Source organism: Ambystoma mexicanum, chromosome 2q (genome assembly GCF_040938575.1).
Source record: "Ambystoma mexicanum isolate Mex_15411 chromosome 2q, UKY_AmexF1_1, whole genome shotgun sequence".
Lineage (NCBI taxonomy): Eukaryota > Metazoa > Chordata > Amphibia > Caudata > Ambystomatidae > Ambystoma > Ambystoma mexicanum.
Genome location: NC_090924.1, coordinates 498,428,123 through 498,450,492, shown reverse-complemented (window position 1 = coordinate 498,450,492; position 22,370 = coordinate 498,428,123). Strand labels below are relative to the sequence as shown.

At 44.0% G+C, this 22,370-nt stretch overlaps 1 protein-coding gene across 1 annotated transcript in view; it reads left to right on the top strand.

Annotated features, from left to right (window-relative positions):
• The window catches only part of NUDT1 (nudix hydrolase 1), a 159,991-nt gene that overhangs the window by 41,426 nt on the left and 96,195 nt on the right, over positions 1-22,370 (top strand). Inside the window, exons 2-3 of the mRNA XM_069647621.1 lie at positions 15,973-16,138; positions 21,297-21,442. Of these exons, the coding sequence (XP_069503722.1) occupies positions 15,981-16,138; positions 21,297-21,442 (304 nt within the window). The 5' untranslated portion in view covers positions 15,973-15,980. The remainder of the gene's footprint in view (positions 1-15,972; positions 16,139-21,296; positions 21,443-22,370) is intronic.

Genomic DNA, 22,370 nt, shown 5'->3' with positions numbered 1-22,370 from the left:
TTTGTTTGTCTCTTAATGTGAGCTTCGGGCAGACCCTCAAGGATAATTTAGCAGTCCCATCAAACATTTTAATGGTTGTTTTCTCCCCCTCCTCCTCGCCTCCCTTTTCATCACCCTCCCTTCCCAACCCCCTGACCAACAGCCAGGGTCACTCAGGAGAAAGTCCTGTCACCCTTCTCCCCCTTTAATGTTACCTCTCCATAACCAGCTGACTTGCTTTTCCATCTGCCCCTCCACCCCCCCCAATGAGCCTGCTTTCCCACATTAACATTGCGTATTATCACTCTCACCCGTTTTCTGACCTGACTAATACTATTTTTCCCTACCCATCGTATCGCCCCCCCCCCCACTAAATAATATGCATCAGGTTTTCATTGAAGGTGTATTGAGCTCTCTACATTTTTGACCTCGTCTCATTTTCCCCAGGGACTTGTGTACTGTTCTCGACTTGATGCCAGCTCTTGTTCATTCTCATTTAAGTGACCCAAAGAACCTTATGCCTCTTATTTGGTTGTAATGCAAAAGTCATCTTTTCCCACCTCGAATGTCAGAGAAAGGGAACCCCCATCAATGTCATCTCTCGCGCTCTCAGCCATTGGGTCAGGGCCCTGCAGTCTCTTCTCCTCGTTGGGGGGGGGGGAAAGGAAGAGAATTCCAGGTATATGCAGATCTTTAAACCCTTAAAGGTCTGATTCGGCTGTTTCCTGGCCCTTTTTAAATATGGCCACTGTATCCCTAATAGTAATGGAGCATGGGCCACCTGGCGATCCCTCTGCTCGATGGACTCTGTCAAAGCTGAAATCCTGGTTGTCCTTTATTTCCTCTGCAAATCTGTTTGACTTTCTGCTCTAACTTTGCAAACTCTCACTTTCTTCCACTTGGACGCCCAATGTTGCGTATATTGGCTCTCCTTTCTTTGATTTCCAGGTTGTCCACCTTCAAGGATAGGTCCTACTCTAACTTCCAAATCCTTAATCTTTGCATCCATTCTAATCTCCAGCACATCCATGGACAAATTGGTTATCCTCCAGCACCTCAATCTTCTCCTCCACTTTTGCAACCCTGCCTCTCAAGACGCCCATCGATCATGAATGTCTTAGCGCATGAATTTGATCTCACCTAGCAGGGTTTTAATGTCTGCCTTAGTTGCGGTTGTGTCCCTTGTTGGTAGAAAAGGTTGTGACCCCAATGTTGATTCCATGGTTTCTCTCTCTCTTAAATCTTTGGAGCTGCGGTACTTACTGATACCAACGACCACCCACTTTCCTCCCTTCTCTCTTTCATCTGCAGCCCTATGGCAAGTCCTTTTCTTTGACAACCAGCACCGTCACTCAGGCGTTTCCCCCCTGCCAATTCCACGTTGGTATATTTTTCTGTGTGTTCCAAAAACTCCGTTCTACATCCCAACTTCAGTCTTCATAGATCAGCCCACAAATATTCCACTTCCCTGGAAAAATCGCTGCAACCCCTTCTGGACCTGCAGTTCCGGCCCCCGCTCACTCGTTCTACACATCTCTGTGATATGAGCGGGATTTATGAGGGCAGCCACACGCGTAGTGATGCAGCTGCTAATATGCACAAGGAAGAAGACCCGGGCACACTGCTGTTGAGTCAGAACCGGAACTGCTGTACGGCGGGCTCCGTGCTTATCTTTATTTAGAATTTCACATCGCGTGCCACGTGTACGGTCACGTGTACATCACATTCCTTACCAACTTTTTTAGATCACAGATCAAACAATAATAAAGATTAACATTCAAACAAAATTACTTGATACTAAGAAAACGTTTAGAGGACTTATTCTGGACTACAACATTTGTATTTACGTCCGGCATTTATGATACAATAATATAGTCTTTGGCTTCAGTTGTCCTCAATGTTTTCTTCTTCAATTACCACTGTGACCCCATGTGAATGCTATTAAGGACATAGTCTTTCAGTCTTGTCAATGGTGGTGGTTGTCTCCTTAGTGTATACCGTTCATTCCTCTCTCGCATAGGAGTGTGAGGCATATTTTCATGGTTTTCTTCATTTCTCAAACAGACTGGAGAATTATTGCTCATCCTGTCACTTTGTTCTTCCTGCGGGCTATTGGTCGACTTTCAGTGACATTACTTTCTTTTTTTCTTTCCTCCCAGAGGATTGGTGTTTTTTGGAAATGGGAAGCATTTCTTGACCCTGACTCCTGTCCCCGCGTAGCTGACACAAGGCCATGTCACCGTTGAGTTACTGTCCATGGTTCTGATTCATATGGTACTGACCTTTTTCCTTTTCTATTTCGGGTTTTCACTAGCACAGTGTCGCCAACTTGTATTTTACTGTCCTTCGCTCTCCTGGTCAAGTCTTCTTTTGCATTATGTAACCGCCTTCTTGACTCAATGTCCAAGTCAACTGAAGGTGGTTTCCAAGAGTAATGTAAAGGCAAACCTCCTTGGATGGGAACTTGAAACATCGGGTCTGCTGGACTGACGTGTGTGGAAGAATGTGGCATGAGACGATACATGCGTAGAAATCTGTAAAGTTCAGGAAGCCACTTACGGCCTTTGTCTTTTGCAATTCGGACAACTTTATTGACGGATGCCACAAACGTTCTACATCTCCATTTGCTTGAGGCCAGTATGGCGTAATGTGATGATGGCGTATTCCTGTTTCCTTTACAAAGCGGTGAAATTCTTTACTTGTAAATGGTGGCCCATTGTCACTTCTAGTCGTTGAAGGAATTCCATGTGTTAACATTTTTTCTAGAGCTGTGGTGACTTCTTCCGTTTCTGTGGAGTGAACCAGTTCTATTTCAGGATATCTAGTGTGCTCATCAATTGCCACTAATAAGTAGGCTTCATTAGCAACCGTGTAAAAATCAATACCGATGGACTCCCACCTGCGAGTGCTTCTTTGTAGATTTTTCATGGGTTCTGGCGGTCCTGAGCGACAAGAAGATCGGCAGGCACTACAAGACTCTACAAGGGCTACTACTTTTTATTGCATATGAGGCAGCCAGATACGTGACTTTAAGTGTGCTAGCGTTTTGACGACTCCTTGGTGTCGTTCATGTGCTAGTTGGACTCCTCTATCATGTAGTGATAACGGTAACACAATTCTATGCCCTTTTAGAATTAGACCTTCTGCTGATAGAGATAACTCATGGTGTATTCCAAATAGTGCCTGTAGGAATTCTTTTGCTAACTGTGTTCTTCCAGCAACTGCTGATAGAAATGTTTTCCATTCTCCTGTTAAAATGGCAGTTTTCACAAGCTGTAGACAGGGATCAGCTTCTGTTTCAGACTTCGAGTGTCATGGTTTTTTGGTCTAGCAAGTTTAAATGATTTGGCAGACATGTTCTTCAGTAATTTTTGCTGATTCTCGTTCAAACGCTGTGGCTGCTCAAGGGTGGCGTGATAAGTAATCTGCCGGGTTGTCAGCTCCTGCCCGATACTGTACATTCAGATCAAATTGTTGCACTTGCAATAACCACCATTCAATCCTTGCCGGTGGGTGTGGAGCTGTGCCTCCGAAAATAGGGACGAGTGGTTTATGATCAGTGAGCACAGTTACTGGGTGCCCTAGGATATATACTTGGAAATGCTTACTTCCCCAGACAATAGCTAGTGCTTCCTTTTTCTATTTGAGCATAGTTTTTCTCGGCTTGTGTGAGTGCTCTACTTGCATATGCATACTTGGAAATGCTTACTTCCCCAGACAATAGCTAGTGCTTCTTTTTCTATTTGAGCATAGTTTTTCTCGGCTTGTGTGAGTGCTCTACTCGCATATGCAATAAAATGGACTGTTCCATTTTGCGTCAGCACTGCTCCCAATCCTACTGGACTCGCATCCACAAGCAGTTCTGTCTTACGATTGATGTCAAAAAATGCCATTGTTGTATCACTAGAGAGTGATTCTTTTATTTTCTGAAATGCTTGCTCCTCTCCGATGTCCCATTGCCAAACATTTTTTGTTTTTGTAAGTTCTCGTAGAGGAGCAGCAATGGTGGCAAGATCTGGAATGAAACAGCCGCAATACGTTGCCATGCCTAAGAAGCTTCTTACCTCTGATACGTTTAACGGTGCATTGTATTTTTAATGTCATTTACTTTACTGGGATCTGGTGAGACGCCATTCTCATTGAATACATATCCAAAAATGTTCAATGATTTTTTTTTTTTCCAAACTCACATTTTTCAGCATGGAGTGTGAGCCCTGAATCTTCCAGTCGTTGCAAAGTTGCCGCTAGCCGTGTTGTATGTTCTTTCTGTTTTTCCACAGACTAGAATATCATCACTAATGTTAGTGACACCTGGTAGATCCTGGAGCACTCATCGAATCGCATTCTGAAAAATCTCTGCCGCTGATGATATTCCAAAGTTGTGGCGACGGTATCGACGAAGACCTAAATGCGATGAAAACGTTGTGATATAACGTAATTCTTTGGCCAAACGGATCTGATGATAGCCAGACCGAAGATCAAGTTTGCTAAACAGTTACGGCAGTGAGGTCTACGATCAGTTCATCAATCGTAGGCATAATGTTGTTCTCGTCCAATAGCTGCATTTGGCAGACGCATATCAATACAGATGCGTACAGCATTTGGTTGTTTTGGTTTTGGTGTGACTACGATGGGTGAGCCCCATTGCGTAGCTTCTGTCATTTTCTCGATGATTTTCATATCTTCTAATTTATTCAGTTCTGCTTCCACGGCAGCTCTCATGTGAAAAGGGTCCCTCCTGTGTCTCACTGCTTTAGGTTCAATTGTTGGGTCAATATGTAGCTTTACTGACCGGTTTTTCAGGCACCCAATGCCCTTGAAAAGTTTTCTGTTTCTTTAGAAGGGTCTCGATGTTCTCGGGCTGTATTGCAAGATTGAATTGTATTACGTCTAGACGTTCAGCCGTAGAGCAACTGAGTAAAGTTTCAATACCAGGATCTACCACATGGATTCGAGTTTTGCAACTGGCCCCACGATGTGAAAGTGTTGTTTTGAAATATCCTGTTACTGGAAGAGGTTTCTTACAACCATAAGCATACAACAAAACTGAACGTCGTCTGAGTTTCAGCTGTGGTTTTAGTTTCTCGAATCTGGAAACGGACATAACATTTACAGTGGCTCCAGTATCTATCATCATGGTAACTGGAATATCTTCCACTAATATTGTACATCGTCGTGACTTGGTACCACTCTATTGTTTCCTGGTTTCACAGCTGATATCATATGTGCTTTCTCCCTTCTCTGATGGTAATTCCATTTGGAGTTTCCGGGGGATGTCTCTCTGCTAGATGGACTTTCTTCACTGCTACTAGCACTGTCAGACTCCTCACCTCCAATTGCACGTGCGTGTCCACTTTTGTTTGGCCGGGTCTTTTCTTTTTGTCTATTCCAACAGTGTTGCAGCTTCTCTTGATGCATTGTAGGACCTCGAGTACCTACACCATCTGTGTCGTGGGGGTTCTCCCCCGATTAGTAGTGTCACTAGTCGACTTTGAACTTAAGCATACTGACGCGTAGTGATTCTCCTTCCCACACTTGAGGCATGTGGCTTCTGATGTCTCGGGGCATTCACGGTTGGGGAGTTGTCCTTTGTCAGATCAGCATCTAATGGTAGACGGCTTATAATCTGTTCCATCTCTGTCGCGTGTTCCTCAGTCCTTTCACGTAGTCGACCCATTGTCAGAATAGTGTCAATCGGGAGATCTTCTTCAGCTAGGACTGCACGTCTTAGCTTCTCTGAAGACAGCCCATGTATGACTTGTTGTCGGACTGCAAACTCCTCATCTGGGAAGTCCCATGACAATGCCATCTCTCTCGGCCGACTGTGAAAATCATCTATGCTTTCTTGTGGGCGTTGTCTGGCTTGACTCATCTTGAATCTCTCAAAATCATGACTGGCTTTTGGTTTAAATTTCTTCGTGAGGACATCTCTAGCAGTAGCATAGTCCTCATCTGTACCCCGGTTTGGTAGAGCATTGAAGATGCGAAGGGCCATTGTGACTAAGTTAAGCATTAACGCCCTCTTCATCCTCAATTTTGCGTGTTTGAAGGGAGAGTTCAAACTGTTGCAACCACAGTTCCCACCTTAGACCAATGCGGGTCCCAAATGGTTGAAAAGGTTGCATAAAAGTGCCCTGTGCTGTGTCTAACCATGTGCTGGTGTCCGGCTTTGGTTTTGCAACCTCTGTGGTGTTGTGATATCTGCCATTATTTACACTTATCAAACGTAATTTTGTTGTGAATAAGTCTGAGAAGTTGAACTATGTATGTTGTTTTCTGACATGCTCTTCACATAAATAGTGTCTCCTTTGGTACATGTCTGTGCTTCAGTTTTCTTTTGACTCTGTAATACTGATAAAATGACAAAAACCCACTAGATACTCGGCATCTGCGTATGTTGTGGTGTTTCAGTTGGTGGCAATGGGCTTTGTGCTCTTTTGCTGTATTACTGTTTCTGTATGTGCTCAATCCAGTTTTTGCTATACTGCTACTAATGTTTTGTTATTGTCTTTACTGAAGCAATATTTCTTAGTTTGTGGATTAATTTTCAGTAATCCATGGAAGGGACCCCTTCCTCACATATCTGTTCTTTCCTTTACTTCATGTGAGATATTTATTTTTTAAAACGCCCACGCGTGGTGACGCAGCTGCTAATACGCCCAAGTAAGAAGACACAGGCACACTGCTGTTGAGTCAGAACTGGAACTACCGTACGGCGGGCTCCGTGCTTATGTTTATTTCGAATCTCACATCACGTGACACGTGTACGGTCACGTGTACATCAGTCTCCACCCTGTAGCTGCCGCATCTTTTGTGGGTTACCCTCTGAGCTGGTCACTCTTTCAATCATCTCAAACCTTGCCAATCGGCCTCTTCCTTCATCTCCGGGTCGTTACCGCCACCCTCCACCACCGTTGCAGGCCACGAGTGGGTTTTTCCTGCATTCTCCATCGGCTTCACCAGCCCACTTCTAGGTCTCCCTTCACAATACTGGCTTTTTCGATGCGGGTTCCGCACGCCAAAGGCACATCTGTGTGATCTGCTTACCTGGAGCAAACAGGGTTGACACAACAGCCTCTGTAGTATCCTTTTACGCCCTCCCCACTGGCGTGTGTCGCCGCCACACCTCTATTCCTGGGACCTGTGCCGATGTGCCCAGCTGGCTTTCCTCTGCGACTCATGGTGAATTAGCCTGCGCTGTCACCCACTACATGCTGCTTCAAGTACTGCCTGGTATCGCGGGTTCTCCTGGTTGTTTGGAAGGGGGTAGGAGGGTCCCTCTCTTTTCTCTCGAAGTCAGCCTTTTTTTCTATATTTCAGGGCTACTTGGAGGAGCACGACTTTTAGGCAGCCATCTTGCCTGCACCCACTTGTGGTCTCAAATATATTTTTAAGAGGTTACATTAACACTTTTTTTTTTAATTGTTTTTTTTTTTAACTCTTTTTTTTTATTGGATTTTACAACAAGTCAAAATTAAAAAAGGCATTCCCTCCCCCCTCCATTCCACCCCCCCCCAAACAATTAACGACGAGCATTCAAAATAAATCTTCTTATGACTGGACAGTTCCTCCACCTCATTGTAACTCCAACAGTCTGAGGCGTTGCGGGCACCACATCACTCTATAGTCATCTTTAAGAAAAGCCATAATCTCCCCCCAGTCCGCAGCAAAGTTCTGCACTTTATCCTCCATAGCATAAGACGCCCATTCCATTGCAGCGATCTCCCAAATTTTACGGAACCAATCCTGACTCGTAGGAATATCGGGACTTTTCCACCTCTGGGATATTAACATCATAGCTGCGAGGATCAGGATCACTTTTGCTTTCTCCCTTCCTCTGATTCCCCCTCCCTCCAATGGCTCCCGAAGGCCCAAGAGGATCTGTACTGGAGTTCGTTCATCTCCCGTGCCAAACACCTGACTTTGCGCCCTTTGAACCTCCCTCCAAAAGGGCTCGACTTTGGGGCACTTCCACCAGATATGTTCCGCGGTTCCTACCAGGCCACAGCCCCTCCAACAACTACCCGATCTTGTGGGAAACATCCTGTGGAGCCGGGCAGGGGTATAATGCCACCCGACTAGAATCTTAAACCATGCTTCCCGTAGTTGGGTCGCTTTTGCCAGTTTAGGTATCCTCCTCCACAATCTCCCCCCATTCATCCTTACTAATGTCTCTACCAAGAATCTGTTCCCATTTATGCATATAGGACCAATGGGGATCAGTGTGAGAACCATTCAAGATCTTGTAAATATTAGAAATGAGGCCCTTCGTTCCACCGTTAGAAAGTATAAAAGCCTCAAACTGCGTTGGTTCTCTAGTGGCTGCCCTCTTAACTTCTGGCTGAAGTGCCCAGTGCCTCAGCTGTGCATATCTCAGCCTTTCCTTCTCTTGTATAGCGAACTCCTGTTTACATTCTATAAAGGACAGCAGATCCCCGCCTCGAAACAAGTCACATAGCTTCCCACAGCCTCCCTCCTGCCAGCTCCTAAACGCTCCTTTCTCCAAGTCCGGAGTGAAATCCCCATTATCAAAGAGGGGGGTGAATGGGGATGGGTACCTAGTGATACCCTTGGAGCCCACCATCTTGTCCCAGGTATCTGCCATTAGCTTGGTTATTGTGCTCTCATACAGGTGCCGTGGCCTATGCTCTTTAGGCAACCAAAGCACTTCTGACAAATTGCGATGGGCTACCGCCCTGTCCATTCTCACCCAAAGTTTATTTTGTTGAGTATCTTCAGCCTTCAGCCATTCCCTGATGATTCAAAGCTGAGTGGGCTCATAATACCATCTAAAGTTTGGTAGCGCTAAACCTCCTTCACTCTTGGGGGCCATCATTAAGCCACCGCTCACCCTAGGCCTCTTGCCTTCCCATACGAATTCCTTGGTGAAGATCTCCAATTCCTTAAAAAAGCTAGCAGGAACAGACTGCGGGATCGCCTGAAAGAGGTACAGCAGACGCGGAAGCACCACCATCTTGACCGCTGCGATCCGCCCAAACATGACAGCCGCAAGAACCCTCCACCTTTGATAATCCCTCTTAATTATTTTAAGAAGCGGGGGGAAGTTTGCTGCATACCATCCCTCCAGCTTTGCTGTGATGCGTACCCCCCAAGTATCTTATCCCTCCTGGGCTCCAGAGAAGGCGAGTGCCCCCTTGCAGTTCATCCCGCTCCCTTCCCCTTAATGTTAGATTTAAGACTTCCGACTTGTTAGTGTTAATTTTTAACCCTGATGCCTCCACAAATTGTTCCAACAAGGACATGCTAGCTTGGAGCGATTCTCTCGGCGCCGCCAGCATTAGCAGCATGTCATCCAAAAAAAGCTGCAACCTTCTGCTCCCCCCCCCCCCAAACGGGATGCCCCGAATCCCCTCTGCTTCTCTTTGCTTGCAGCAAAGGTTCTAAGTAAATCGCATAAAGGATTGGGGACAACGGGCAGCCCTGTTTTGTCCCCCTCTGTAAGATTACCCTTCTGGAAGCTAACCCATTTACCATTATTCTAACTGATGGATCTCGGTAATTAGCCTGCACCATAGTCAGGAATTCCCCCCCCCCCCGTATGCCCATCTTCTCCATAACCTGGATCAAAAAGGACCACTCCACGCGGTCAAATGCTTTTTCAGCATCAAGCACATTAACACAGGGTGCAGAATTTGCACTCGCCACTGGCTAGTGAGTTGAATGATTGTCTCGTAGATAGGATGTCCACAACCTCCAGACATATGATGGAACCTTAGATCTTCATCATTCTTTTGATAATTTGAATTTAGTTAAATTGTGTACCAGTGACCACTAATACTACTGTGTATAGGAGGGTACTCCAATATACAGTATTATATAGAAATGGGCATTGTATTTAGTAAGTTGGAAAGTCTGTGGCATATGTTAAACTTTCTGGCAACATGATTAGCTGAACGTTTTACTCGCCCCCTGAACATCCTGACACTGATGCCCAACCTCTTAAAATAAGGCCTTTAGGTGCTGGTTGTGCTGTAGATCTGCAGAGTAAGCACACTTGGTATATGACGGTAGTACCTTGCATTGGAGGTTGTAACCTACAAATGAATACTATATAACTTTTGTGAGAGGCGAGCATAAGAATGGAAGCTGCCCCTCACCTATGATGGTTCTCCTGCGTTTGCCATTTCCATATCGTAACTGTGCCAGTGTCGCATCATGGGAGTGCCTTTTTTAAAATATGATTGGTAACTGCTTTAGAAACCATTTTGTTTTTTTTGTGCTCATATTGTAGATTTTCTACAACAGTGATAACACTTCAAATTATATCCTAAAGGTCATTGCCAGGCACTTCCTGTGATGCAATTGAGGTTAAAGGAAATTAATTACTCAACATCCTTTGTGGTTTCTTTCAATTGTTCAAATACTCCCTGGAACGTGATCACACTAATTCCGACACTATATACACCAAGAAGATTTAGTGCCTGTCACAGATGTAGTCCTGTGAGCTCCCTAAATTCAGAGGTCACGAAGATGGAAGGAAGCACCTCTTCAAATTTAATGGGCTCCTCAAATATGTCTCAATGTTTGAGAAACATCTGAGGGACGGGAGCATTTGCTTTGTAATGCAACAGAATGTCATGGTCTGCTCGGGTAATCGAGGGTTCTCATTTTTAATAATTTTGTACTGTACTCTTTCCCCTTGTATTATTTAAAGTTCGAATACAGGTACGCCTAGATTTAGCTTTCATTTTATGGATTAGACATTTGTTCACCTTATTGCACTTTTCACAAAATGAGCACTTTGCTTTTGAGAGTGCTTATTTGTTCTATAACTCATTTGGACTGTACCTGTCGCCTTGTATTGGGTTTCTAATGAACGTAATTCATTGTTTAGGCAATCTACTTCTAGACACAAAAACTTCATTCTAGTAAGCCATTGTTGCCATTAGCAGTCTATCTAAACATACATACTCACCACCCTTCTATAATTTTTAACGTTCCGTCTCTTATTATTCCCATCTATCAGCCAATATCTCTGTAATCTTTCTATCGGTTTATTCTAAAGTCCTCAGACCCATTTAGCTACTCACTCCTTCCACCATGTCCTTTATGCATTTCAAATGTCGTTGTTTCCAGTCCAGTTTTCGTTAGCAAGCATGCAATAAGTGGTCTGGCTGCTTTTTTTATTTGTATTCATCAAAATCTTTTTATTCAGAGAAATTAATATGGTGGACATATAACACACTACACACATCATATTATTCTAATCCTCTTGCCTTGTGAAGGATCCAGAGTATGCCATCCCGTTAATTCAAAAGATATCCACTTGTAAAACAGCGCCATGTTTTAATTTGCTCCTTATCCTATCTCCATTCTAATTTTGTAATAGATCTGCGATCCAGAGTTAATGAGAGGTTGGAGTAGAGGAAAGGGGAAGAAATCCAGCGGTGCTGCAGCAAATCCATTTAAATAAAACTTACAAAAACCACAATGTTCTAGTTTTGATTTCAGCCCTTTCACTTGTTCGTGTGCCTCTCCCCAGCTGCCGTTCCCTACTCTATGCATGTAGTCCCTGTTGAGCACACCCCACAGCGCCATTTCATTGGTTTGCTTGGCCATTGTTCCTTCTGTTGCCACACATGTGCGACTTCTTTGCCGTTTTGAGTGCTGGCAGTGTTCCTGTCCACAGAAGCTGAACTGGAATGATCTTGCCCGCTGTGATCTTCATTTCAGCAGGATGCTTTCCTCGGGTGCAAGATGGTTGTTTCCATTAGAGCCTCTTGCTAGCTTGAAAAACCTTTAATTTCAGACCTTTCCTGCCATCGGTGGAGCCCTCCGCACTGTGGGACGTGACTCATTTCAAATCACCCGAATTACAAACTGCTCTGAGCCGTCTGCTACCTCACAAAAGGACACCAGGACCTACACTCTACAGATGTTGCTACAACCCTCCATGACATCTACTCTTCCCCCTTGTCACAGTTTATCAATTTCTACAGTGCAATGAAGAGAAGCATATCCCACAGAACTGTGTGAAGACTGACCGGGTGTCCTCCTCCCCTCCCATCTCAGGTTTTTCATTTTAGTATTCTGCAGAAAAGGGACTTCTTTCTAATGCACAAGCATTGCTGCTTCATCAAGAGGGCTGCAGCTGTATCTCCTGTACTCTGAACTAGATGCTGCTTTGGAGGTCAGATGCATTGAACATAACTTTGACACAAAGATCTGCGTCTTTCACATGCAGGGATCCTAATTCCTACAGGGAAGAAGGTAAGCTAACCATCATCTTAGTTGCCCCCTTTCCATCCTGCTGGAGTTGCCGCAGTGCCACAAATACGTGGATTCATCTGTGGCACTTCATTTTATTTGACAATGGTTTTGCACAGTTCTTTACACACTGCCCATACATGGTTGAGCTTGCGACTTATCGGCTCCCAATAAGGCTTGGAGCCCTGCAGCTTTGGTTCCATCTTGGCCTTTCCATCATTAGGGTCAGGGCACATGGTCCTCTCAGGATTTCTCAGCCTGAAAAGCACTTTGCTGCTGGTATCAAGTAGCCACTGCGTCAGCATCATTTGTCCACCCGGATCTGTACCAGTCTGCTTCATCAGCCTCCTTGCAAATTCAACATGCCATACCCTCTCTGATGCAGTGCAACACATATGATAATGGTGGTTATGTCCTACCAGGCTCATGGCTACCTTCAGTGCAACCACCTTCATTAAACAGTCTTCAAAGGTATATAAGGAAAGTGTGTGAAACCAATAAAGGTATCCTTTTTTAAAAGACTGTTAAATGCTACATGTGAAAAAGAAACGCAATTTGTGTTTTTTTTTTTTTTGGTCAAACCTAGCAGGGGGACCAAAGTAATCATTGTACTGCCTGAAGGATATTGGTTAACTAAATCCTCTTCATGTTTGTAAATAAGAGGGCATCTCCTCTTTCACTGTACGAGTGAGCAGCAGTTATGACTTTATTGTATCCTAGCTCTCAAAAACAACTTTGTAGGATTTAGACCAATGAGAGTTGGCTGCGCTAAACTGGAAGCTACTGTGCCAATCTAAAAGAAGGCTCTGACCCTGCAAATTTTCACCACGGTAGAACATGAAAATAGCTCTTGTTATATTAATGGTTTATTCATTGCATATACTCCTAAAGTGGCATTTGGCACTTTCTCAAAGATGCCAAATTCGGCAGCTAATTCCAAGAAGAATACTGATGAGTTAGAGGATCCCCCCCCCCCCCCGACTCCCTTCAACCACTCTCTCCCACACACACTCCTGTATGAGGGAAGTGAGACACGGGATAGGGTCACACACGGGATAGGGTCAACTCAGCCATTGTCATGTTTGGCCGCATAGGGGGATTGGAAAGCTCCTCATTGGATCCTGGTTCCCACCTCCTCCCTTAGACAAAGGGTGCTCCATTTATTTCCTGAGCCCATGCCTTTGTATTCAGCCGCAGCGACCACTACAGAGGACTACATTGCAGAGCGTCCCACCAACTGGGGAAGAAGATGTGCTTACCCCATGCTTTCGGTACAGGATTGCGTACGCTTGACTCCCCACAGGTCCCAGGGAGAGGTGGTACCTTTCTTCCCAGGGTTAACGAACATGTCACTCAATTCCAGAACTTCAGTGCTCAGAAAACTGCATGTGGGAACAAAGTGGTGCATGGATTGTATCAACAAACCTCCTTGGATAGGGAAACTAACAGAATATCCCCCAACTCACTCTAGGCAACACCAAAATGGTGCTGTACGCTGTGGGTGTATCTAAAATCTTAAAATTTCAATTAAACCCTCCATATGAACCTTTATCCCATGAACTGATCATTGACCTGACCTAAACTAATCGCATAATGTAGTGAAGAAGGACTCTGAAGAGGAATAGCCACTCTCGATAGAATATACAAGCACGGGGAAGAGCCAGTCAGTCAGCGTTGGAAAATGCTCCACATCTTCATGGGTATAAAGGGGGCTTGAAAAGTTCATTTAGTGTAGTGGACACAGAGGGAGCAGACAAACTTGCTCCCTTGATACAAAGGGAGGCTGCTGGAGAGGGAGGCTGGAAGAAAAGGTGAGAGCTGCTTTGCCCTGGGAGCCCTATAAGAGGAAGGCTGGCCAGCAGACACTAGCACTCTTAAACCAGTTCAGGGTTTTCAAAGCTACAGTTTACCACCCTGAACTCCTAGGGATGTACTGAGGCCTGTGGCCGGAGAGTCAGTCAGAGAATCGCAACTGCCTGAAAGGGGCCCTTAATAAGGGGGGAGAAATAACCATTAAAGCCAAATTTCAGGAGGCACCTGTTGCAGAGCCTGAAACTGGGGTTCAGGGGGAACCTGTTGCCAAAGCCTAAAACCGAGGTCCAGGCGACAGCTGTTTCAGATATTTTAGGGATGCACTTCTGAAGAAGATGTTAAACTTGTGTTGATCCGATCTCGGACATTTGCTTACATCTAGGGTAGCCTGAATGCTAAGACTCATTAAGATTACGGTTTGGAACTTGTTGTTGGATACTGGCGTCTGGATATTATTTGTATATTAGGGTGCCCCAGGACGGGCACAGACTCTCAAGACTAGGTGCTTGGGTTATGATTTAAAACCTGAACTTGCTAAGGTATCGAATAATGGGAAAACCTCACTTAATGTTGTCCGATCCTAACACTGTTTCATTTAGAAGTCACTCTTCAGTATTTTCCCCTAGTCCCTTTGGGCATTTATTTATGCATAACCTTGAACTTTCTAATATTAAAAATAAACAGGTGTTCAAGCGCCTATATATGATGTGTATCATTGTTTTCAATATCCCCCGTCAAGCGATCGCTTGGGGGATTGGATTAAAATGTAGGTTACTCAAGAACACAGTTGCCATTTTACTACTAATCAACATGTTCTCATACAAAGTAGAGGTCTGCAGAGAAAACCATGTTTCTCAGCAGGCTGTTAGTTCTGAAACGTTTGTTTAACTGGGTCTGAGCTATATATTTACATGTGCGTGACTGCTCTACACACCGAGATGTCCTGGGGGTAATGGTCTTTCCGCTTTGTCATGTTAGCCTCTGCCCAAAAGAGTGAAGGCCAGTGGCAGTGGCCAGTTGAACAGACCTGACGTCCTATGCTGTTTAGGAAGTTACATATGTAACATTATCTTTGTGCTAACATGTAGCACCAGCTATAACCCTACAACAGTTGTGCTCCTCAATGGAGTACATGGAGCAGGTGGGAATGCCCTAGCATATAATGCTAATATTTGGCAATATCTGGCAAATGATATGTGCATCTGGGAAAACGATTGCTGTAACAGGCCAGTGGTATGTGTATCTGGGCCGATGACGCCATACTTAGCATATCGTTTGAGTTGCTGGCCACACAATGGCAATACTTAGCAGTTAGTAACCTTAACATATAATGGCATTGGCTGGCAAAAAATGTAAGTAGCTTTGAACATGTCAATAGCTGGTAAATGGTGTTGGCACTTGGATATGTGATGGTAAATAGTGACAGTACTTGGCCATGTGCGTGCAAAACCTGGCAGTGGTGTGGGTACTCGACCATATGACCATACTGGTTAGAAATAACTGCCATTTGATGCAAGACCATGGGACAATGACAGTACCTGACAAATTACGCTAGCAAATGTGCATGCGATATTAGCAATAACTGCAAATGTTATGTTCAGATGGCAACACTGGAACCCTTCTCAGTGTGCAAAATCCAAAGCCATGGCTTTCTTAGTCCTTGATATGTAGGGTGCCATGTACATGACTGCTGCTGTTTGCCGGCATCAATTTGTGAGGGTGAACATGCTTTCTTTCAGCAGTTCTGGTGTTCGGTTAAGTTTGGAAAAGATTAACGCTTTGGTTGAGCAAATACCACGCTATGTACTAATGCCATCTCAGCTACTGTATTGCTTTTTATGTACAAGCTCTGTAAAGCAAGACTGATTCATTGCTCTCCTTTCGAGTCAATGAAATGTTTTGCAACCTGCCTTCAATAATCATATTTTATTTTCTTTCTTTTTTAATTTGCAGCAAGGAAAATGAGCTTGTTTACTACCAAACTGTTTACACTAGTCCTGGTGGTACAACCCAAGCAAGTACTCTTGGGAATGAAGAAACGTGGATTTGGGGCTGGAAGATGGAATGGCTTTGGTGGGAAAGTACAAAAGGGCGAAACCATAGAACAGGCTGCCAGGAGGTAACATTCAAAGCCAATTTTGTCAGTTTTAGTTGTCTTTGTTTGTGGATATGACCTTTTTGATCCAGATTTGAATGTGCAAACAAATGACAATGGCTTTCCCCTGCTATATGACGCTTCAGTAGACTTGGACAGCAGATTCATTGTACCTTTGTAAGTCTGTTGAAGTACTGTTTTGTCGTCTTGATCTAGTGCTAAACTAATGTGTGTGGAAGTAAATTGCAAAAGGCGAAGAGATCTGTCTCAGAAGTGCCGCCTGGATGTTTAAAAACATTCCAGACATGACCCTATTACCAGGCCTATTATATACGATGAGTTTGCTCCCAATAGAGATCCTCCCCCCCCCCCAAGATTTGCAAATCCTTTCAGAAAGACCTAACTACCTTTTATATGGCACAAACGAAAAGCTAGAATACAACGGGAAATACTAAAAAGTCCTCCATGCTTGGGTGGTTTGGGGGTCCCTGATGTGGAGAGATATGCCCTGGCCGAGCAAATGGCACCAATGTTGGCCTGGGGGGGAGGGGACAACGCAAAAGGATGGGTGGGAATAGAGCAAGCTGTGACGACGATTCCTCTGCAGGTACTTCACGGGTAAAGGCGGGAGATAGGGAAATAGAGGGTGGCCTGCTTGAAGCAACCAAGATCACATTGAGAGGCTGGGACCGAGCACTAAAAAAAATGTAATATTGCCCCGGTACTGGGCCCATTCACTCCAATGGCCCATAATCAAAACTTCACTCCAGGCAGATGGCCTAACTTCTGTAAGAACTGGGGACAGGAACAAATACTATATTTGAAAGACTTCTTTCGGGAGAGAAAACCATTGCAATTTGAAGTGTGAAAACAAAAGTTTGGGATAGGGGAAGCTGACAGATACACCTATATCCAGGTACGCCATTGGATCACGCACAAAGAAATAAAGAAGGCAGCCACTAGCGCGCCAATAGGACTGGAATTACTGCTTCATGAAAGGGATGAGGTTAAGGTGGTCCCCAAAATATACAAGTTGTTGGATAGGGCACAAGCAAGGGATATAGGGGCCCCTATCACTGAGGAGGAGTGGGCTCAAATTTGGAGGAGAACACAGGGATCTTCTAGATGCACGGCCATTAGAGAGTCAGCACACACAATCTGCTTTAAGTGGTATTTAACTCCCCTGCGATTGCACAAAATGAACTCTAATTTTTCACTTATGTGCTGGAGAAATTGCGGAAATAAAGTTGACTTATTTCATATGTGGTGGTCTTGTCCTAAAGCGACTATCTACTGGAAAGAAATCCTAGGGTATATAAAAGAAATTACAGGTAAACGGCTACCAGCAGAGACAAAGGTTATACTTCTGGGCACAACGGTTGAAGATATATATGCAGCAACTGGCAACAACGCAACGCTTATTACTCTAATGGCAGCAAAGATGACGCTGGCACAAGCGTGGAAAAACCCAGAAGGACCGATAACAGCGTGGTGGTGGGTGAAAACATGGAATGTGATGGCTATGGAGAAGGTGGGGTCCTTGAAAGAGGGCAAGTACTTGAAATTCCGAGCAATCTTGGACCCCTTCTTTGACTATGTCAGAGACAGGGAAGCATATTATTTTTAGACCAAATCTGTTGAGAACCCTTCAGCTCTGAACACTAATAATTTAAGCGAGACAACTTTGACTTAATGCAGAACCCATCTATTCGGAACGTATGGTCCATGCCACTGGGGTGCTGGGAGGGGGGAAGGGGTTAGGGGAAAGTTTGTTGAATGGTTATAGTTAATATTAATCCTATGCTTAAATCGGATCTAACAATTGCTAAACCAAAGATAACAGATGGCCTTGATAAATGTTATGGGTTAAATCATTGAAATCTTGGGCCAACGCACCTGAACATGATGTTTTTGAATAAATAAAGTTGGTTAAAAAAAAAAAACATTCCAGATATCAGTTGGGGAAAAGGAAAGACTGCCTTGTAGGTGGAGAGTGACCGGTTGGTAGTTGTACCCGTCATTCAAAAGTCTTTGTGAAAGTCACCACAGAAATAAGCTTGTCTGCATAGCCATCAATTGAAATGAGGAAAGAGACAAAGTAATGTCCTGACTTTTTAATATTCGCACCACTTTATTTAGTCTGAAAATATTTTTTTTTGGTGGATTTATCATAATAGTACTGTTCATGCTGGTTCGTGCCTACTGAGCTGCAATTCTTTGGAAAACAGAACAGAGTCCTTTTACCCTTGCGTTTTTCATTTGCAGTGCAAATTTGCACACCTGCTTTCTTTTCTAATCTGCTTTTGTGTACCCGCTACTTCTTGTGTAGCAGCTGGACCATTGCACGATTACTTGGCAGGGTGGTTCACTGTTTCTTTTACTTGTTTTCTCCTCCTTTGTCATCCTTCAGCTGGACCACGACTCGCATGGAGACCTCTTTCGTCACCCAAACTCATTGGTGCATGGAGGACTGGTGTACACATGACACAGATGATGCAGTCCTTTAGTTTCCTGCCTTTTTCCAGGCGTCCGTTTATACTTAAGTTGCCTACAGAGGTTCCAGTGGCATTTTTAATTCATTGTGAAACATTAGCAGTAGGGTTCTCCTTATGTTTTTTGTTTTCAATTTAAATGTGGGAGTACAATGTTTTCTTGTTTTATTGATACCTTGGGCGGGTGCGGCAGGCAACCAATAGGTTTGTGACAAACTCAAGCTAAATTGAAAGATACAAGCTATGCGCATCCTAGCCCATTACCAGCTGCACAGCCTTTTGAAAAGGTGCCTATTGCTTAAAGAAACCCTTAGTTTAAGGACTTGTAGTGGGTTTAAAAGTTGTTTAAGAAACTCCGAAATGTAAAAAAAATGCATTGCAAATACTGAATCAGAATCCTGTGAAACCATGTACTTTCTTTAACAAACTAATGCAGGCGGCGGTTTGTTGAATCCTGTGGGGTTATCACTGATCCCCAGCCTGGAGTCTCCTTCCATGTGGCCAGGGGAAGACCGCTGCTCCTAATCCTGACCCTGGAGGATGTATTCTGAGGTTGAATCACATGGAAAGAGATGGCTGTCTGGGAGAAGTGGTGATTCCAACACGGGAGACGCAGTAGTCTTCTCTATTCCGGGATGAAGACTCTTTAATTCCAGCGTTCCTGATGACATGCTGTCATTATTTAGAACCCTTCAGTGTTAAAACCCTGATAATCCCCCTTGTTAAACTTTCCAAACATAACTTTATTTACTCTTCAGATGTACATAATGCCTCTAAAACACATTTAAGATTGAATGTTTATGCTGGTTTTTAATTAAACAGGACACAATATAGCATAAAACAGTCTAGAATTCTTTTGGACTCCAAGTCTTAGAAAGCCCCAAGTACTGGGACGAAGGAGAGTAGCAAGGAGTCAATATGCAATGAAAGTAATACCAAGTACAAAGTGCAGTCTAGTTGTCCGGTTCACAATCAGCTCAGCGGGACATTTTAAACTTGAAAATCACAGCAAGCAAGGCGGAGAGGAGATCTGCAGAGAGTGCGGTGCAGGAAGCGCAAACAGAGGCAGATTACAGAGATGCGCCATGCAGGAAGAAGAAAACACTTGCAGGCAACGTCTTGGAGGTATATCATACCGGAGGAGAGGAACTCCGGTAAAGTCATAGCGGGTGCCCTGTAGGGACATTTGCCGCAGACCAGAGGAGACGCGGTCTTGTGGAGTGGCATTGATTCCATTGGTGGAAGGTGAAAAGCCCACGCAGGAACCAATAAAGACTCTACCTGACAGGAGAAGCCACCCTAACAAAAACCCTTTGCCGCAGCTGCATGTTACACCGGTGAGTCAATCCAGAAGAGTTGTGCGCCCCAGGATGTGCCAACAGGTTAATTAACAATTGGGGAATTACTTTGACTATCAATAAAGTAGAATTGAAGGGCAAGTGCAAAAGTTGTACAATTCTCCTTATGTGAGATGTCAAATTTGGGGAAACCTGGAACAAGCAGTGCCGAAAGACACTAAGCAAGAAGTTGACGGACAGAACTTTAAACCTTTTAGACCTGGTGAAAGATGAGCATCAGGCAGTGAGCCCTTTTAGGAAAGTGATACGTGGTAGGAGAGTACACCAGGGGATCTGCGAAAACCAGTTGGTGGCGCTTCATGGCAGGTGAGTACATCCGGAATCCATAAGGTAGAAGAAAGGAAAATATACAATGAAAGATGCCTGGAGTACACCAGAATATCTAGAGGAGGTTCAGTTGAGAAATTCCTGGCAGGAGAATATACCAGGAAATCATATTTTTGAACAATTGTGTGAAAGAGATACTTTATCATTTGAAGCAGTGGTTGAAGTTAAACAGATTTGCCATCCTGTGCAAAGTGTCTATGGAATAGACATTTTCTTTGCCAACCTGAGGAAAGAATTTTGTGAAATATACATTTTCATTAACTTGAACAGAACATTTTTGGGACAAAAAACTTTCAATAGTTCTTCTGCAATTGTTCAGGCAAAGGGGGATCAACCCCTCGGCACAAGGATTGCTTTGTTGGAATTACACATTTGGATTTGTTCACATTTTGTGGTGTTGGAAAGAGAAACATTTACCTTGCACCTTTTTATTGTGTATGTAAGTGTGAGGGTCAGATATATTTTGGACACAAGGTCAGCTTGTTTTAGTTTCATAAGCAGGGACACTTATTAGCAAAGGGACAAGTAGACCTTTATCCAAACGCCTTTTTATTTTTAATAGAAATGGCGAATGTTAAAAACATCACAACTTTGTGTCTGCCTCTTATTTCTGACTCCTCACAGTGGTTCATCGGTTATCCAGCTGCCACAAGAGGAATACATTGCTCAGTGGTTGGGTAATATAGTCATTTGATTTCCAGGATCATCAAAAGTCCATAGGTTTACGGTACAATGTACATCTGTATCCCTTTTTTAAAGAATTAAAGATAAAGCAGGCATTGTCAATAGTATGGTGCAAGCCTCCTCACTTCTGGTGCCCCCGCACTCGCTGAAGTATGATTTTAATTGCTGTCAGAATACCTTCCACCCTTCCTTGAAATTGTGGTCCTGGAAGGTGTATGGTGTCTTTTTGTCAAAAATTGTTATAATCTTACACATTCGAAAGTTAAACACTTGCTTCAAATGTCATGTTCTTCCATTTTACTTTGTGTTTTGTGCTTGCAGGGAGTTGTTTGAGGAGAGTGGCTTAACTGTGGATGAGCTTCACAAGATTGGTAACATCAAGTTTGAATTTGTTGGCAACTCAGAGCTGATGGATGTCCATGTTTTTCGAGCAGACAGCTACTGCGGTGAACCAACAGAAAGTGATGGTACAGTATGAGAACTAGTCGTAAAAATTGATGGCAGCTCAGCACTGAAAATCTCAAGGCCTTCACCTCCACCCACAACTTGCAGAAAAAATATTTACCGTAATGATCAAAACAAACTCTGCAAAGATACTTCTGCACCCCCTCTTTTGCCACTTCTACATCATTCTCTTTAGCCCTCCTGCTTTTATGAAGTTGGAATGTCATGAATCTGATGTCATCCCTTCTTTCCCATGGGTAACTTTTCCCCCATGTGATCAAGGGACGGCAACTGCTGCCTGAAACTGACCATGTATGGGTTACATAGGGGTGGGGGAGGACCTTTTTGGGGGGAGGCAACCATTGGGGGGGGGGCAAGGGAATGCATAATCAGATGAGACATGGTCTCCCCCTTCTGGGGAGCCCCTCTATTCTACAGGCCTTGATGGCTTATTGTGCTGATTCCCTTCAATCATCGACAAGACCTATTGGCAGGCCTCCAGATAAAGTGCATACTAGGCCTTTTTACACATGAAAATCTTGTAAATCCGACAGCTTTATTCTTTTCCTTTGTACATTTGCACACGGGTTTAGGTAAGAGGGCAGTGCAAAGGTCAGGTTACTTGACAGAAACCCGAAGACTCCTTTTGATTTTGATATACATGGATGTAATTGCAAGCCACCTCTGAAACGGAATGTATTTCTCTGAAGCATTTCAAAAAAAGAAACGGCACACTGTGATAAAAGGAATGGTTTCTTTCCATTCAGCTTCTGTGTTGTGTGTCTTTCATCCTTTCGAGGTCGATAAAGGAGTACCGACTTTGGTTTGGTGATAATTGTGATAAATATGTTGCATGTACAGCGCTTTGCCAAAACCGCTATATAAATAACCATTTGACCATTAGATTAGATATAGAATTTAGCATGGAGTCCTTGCCTCTGAACTTTTGCA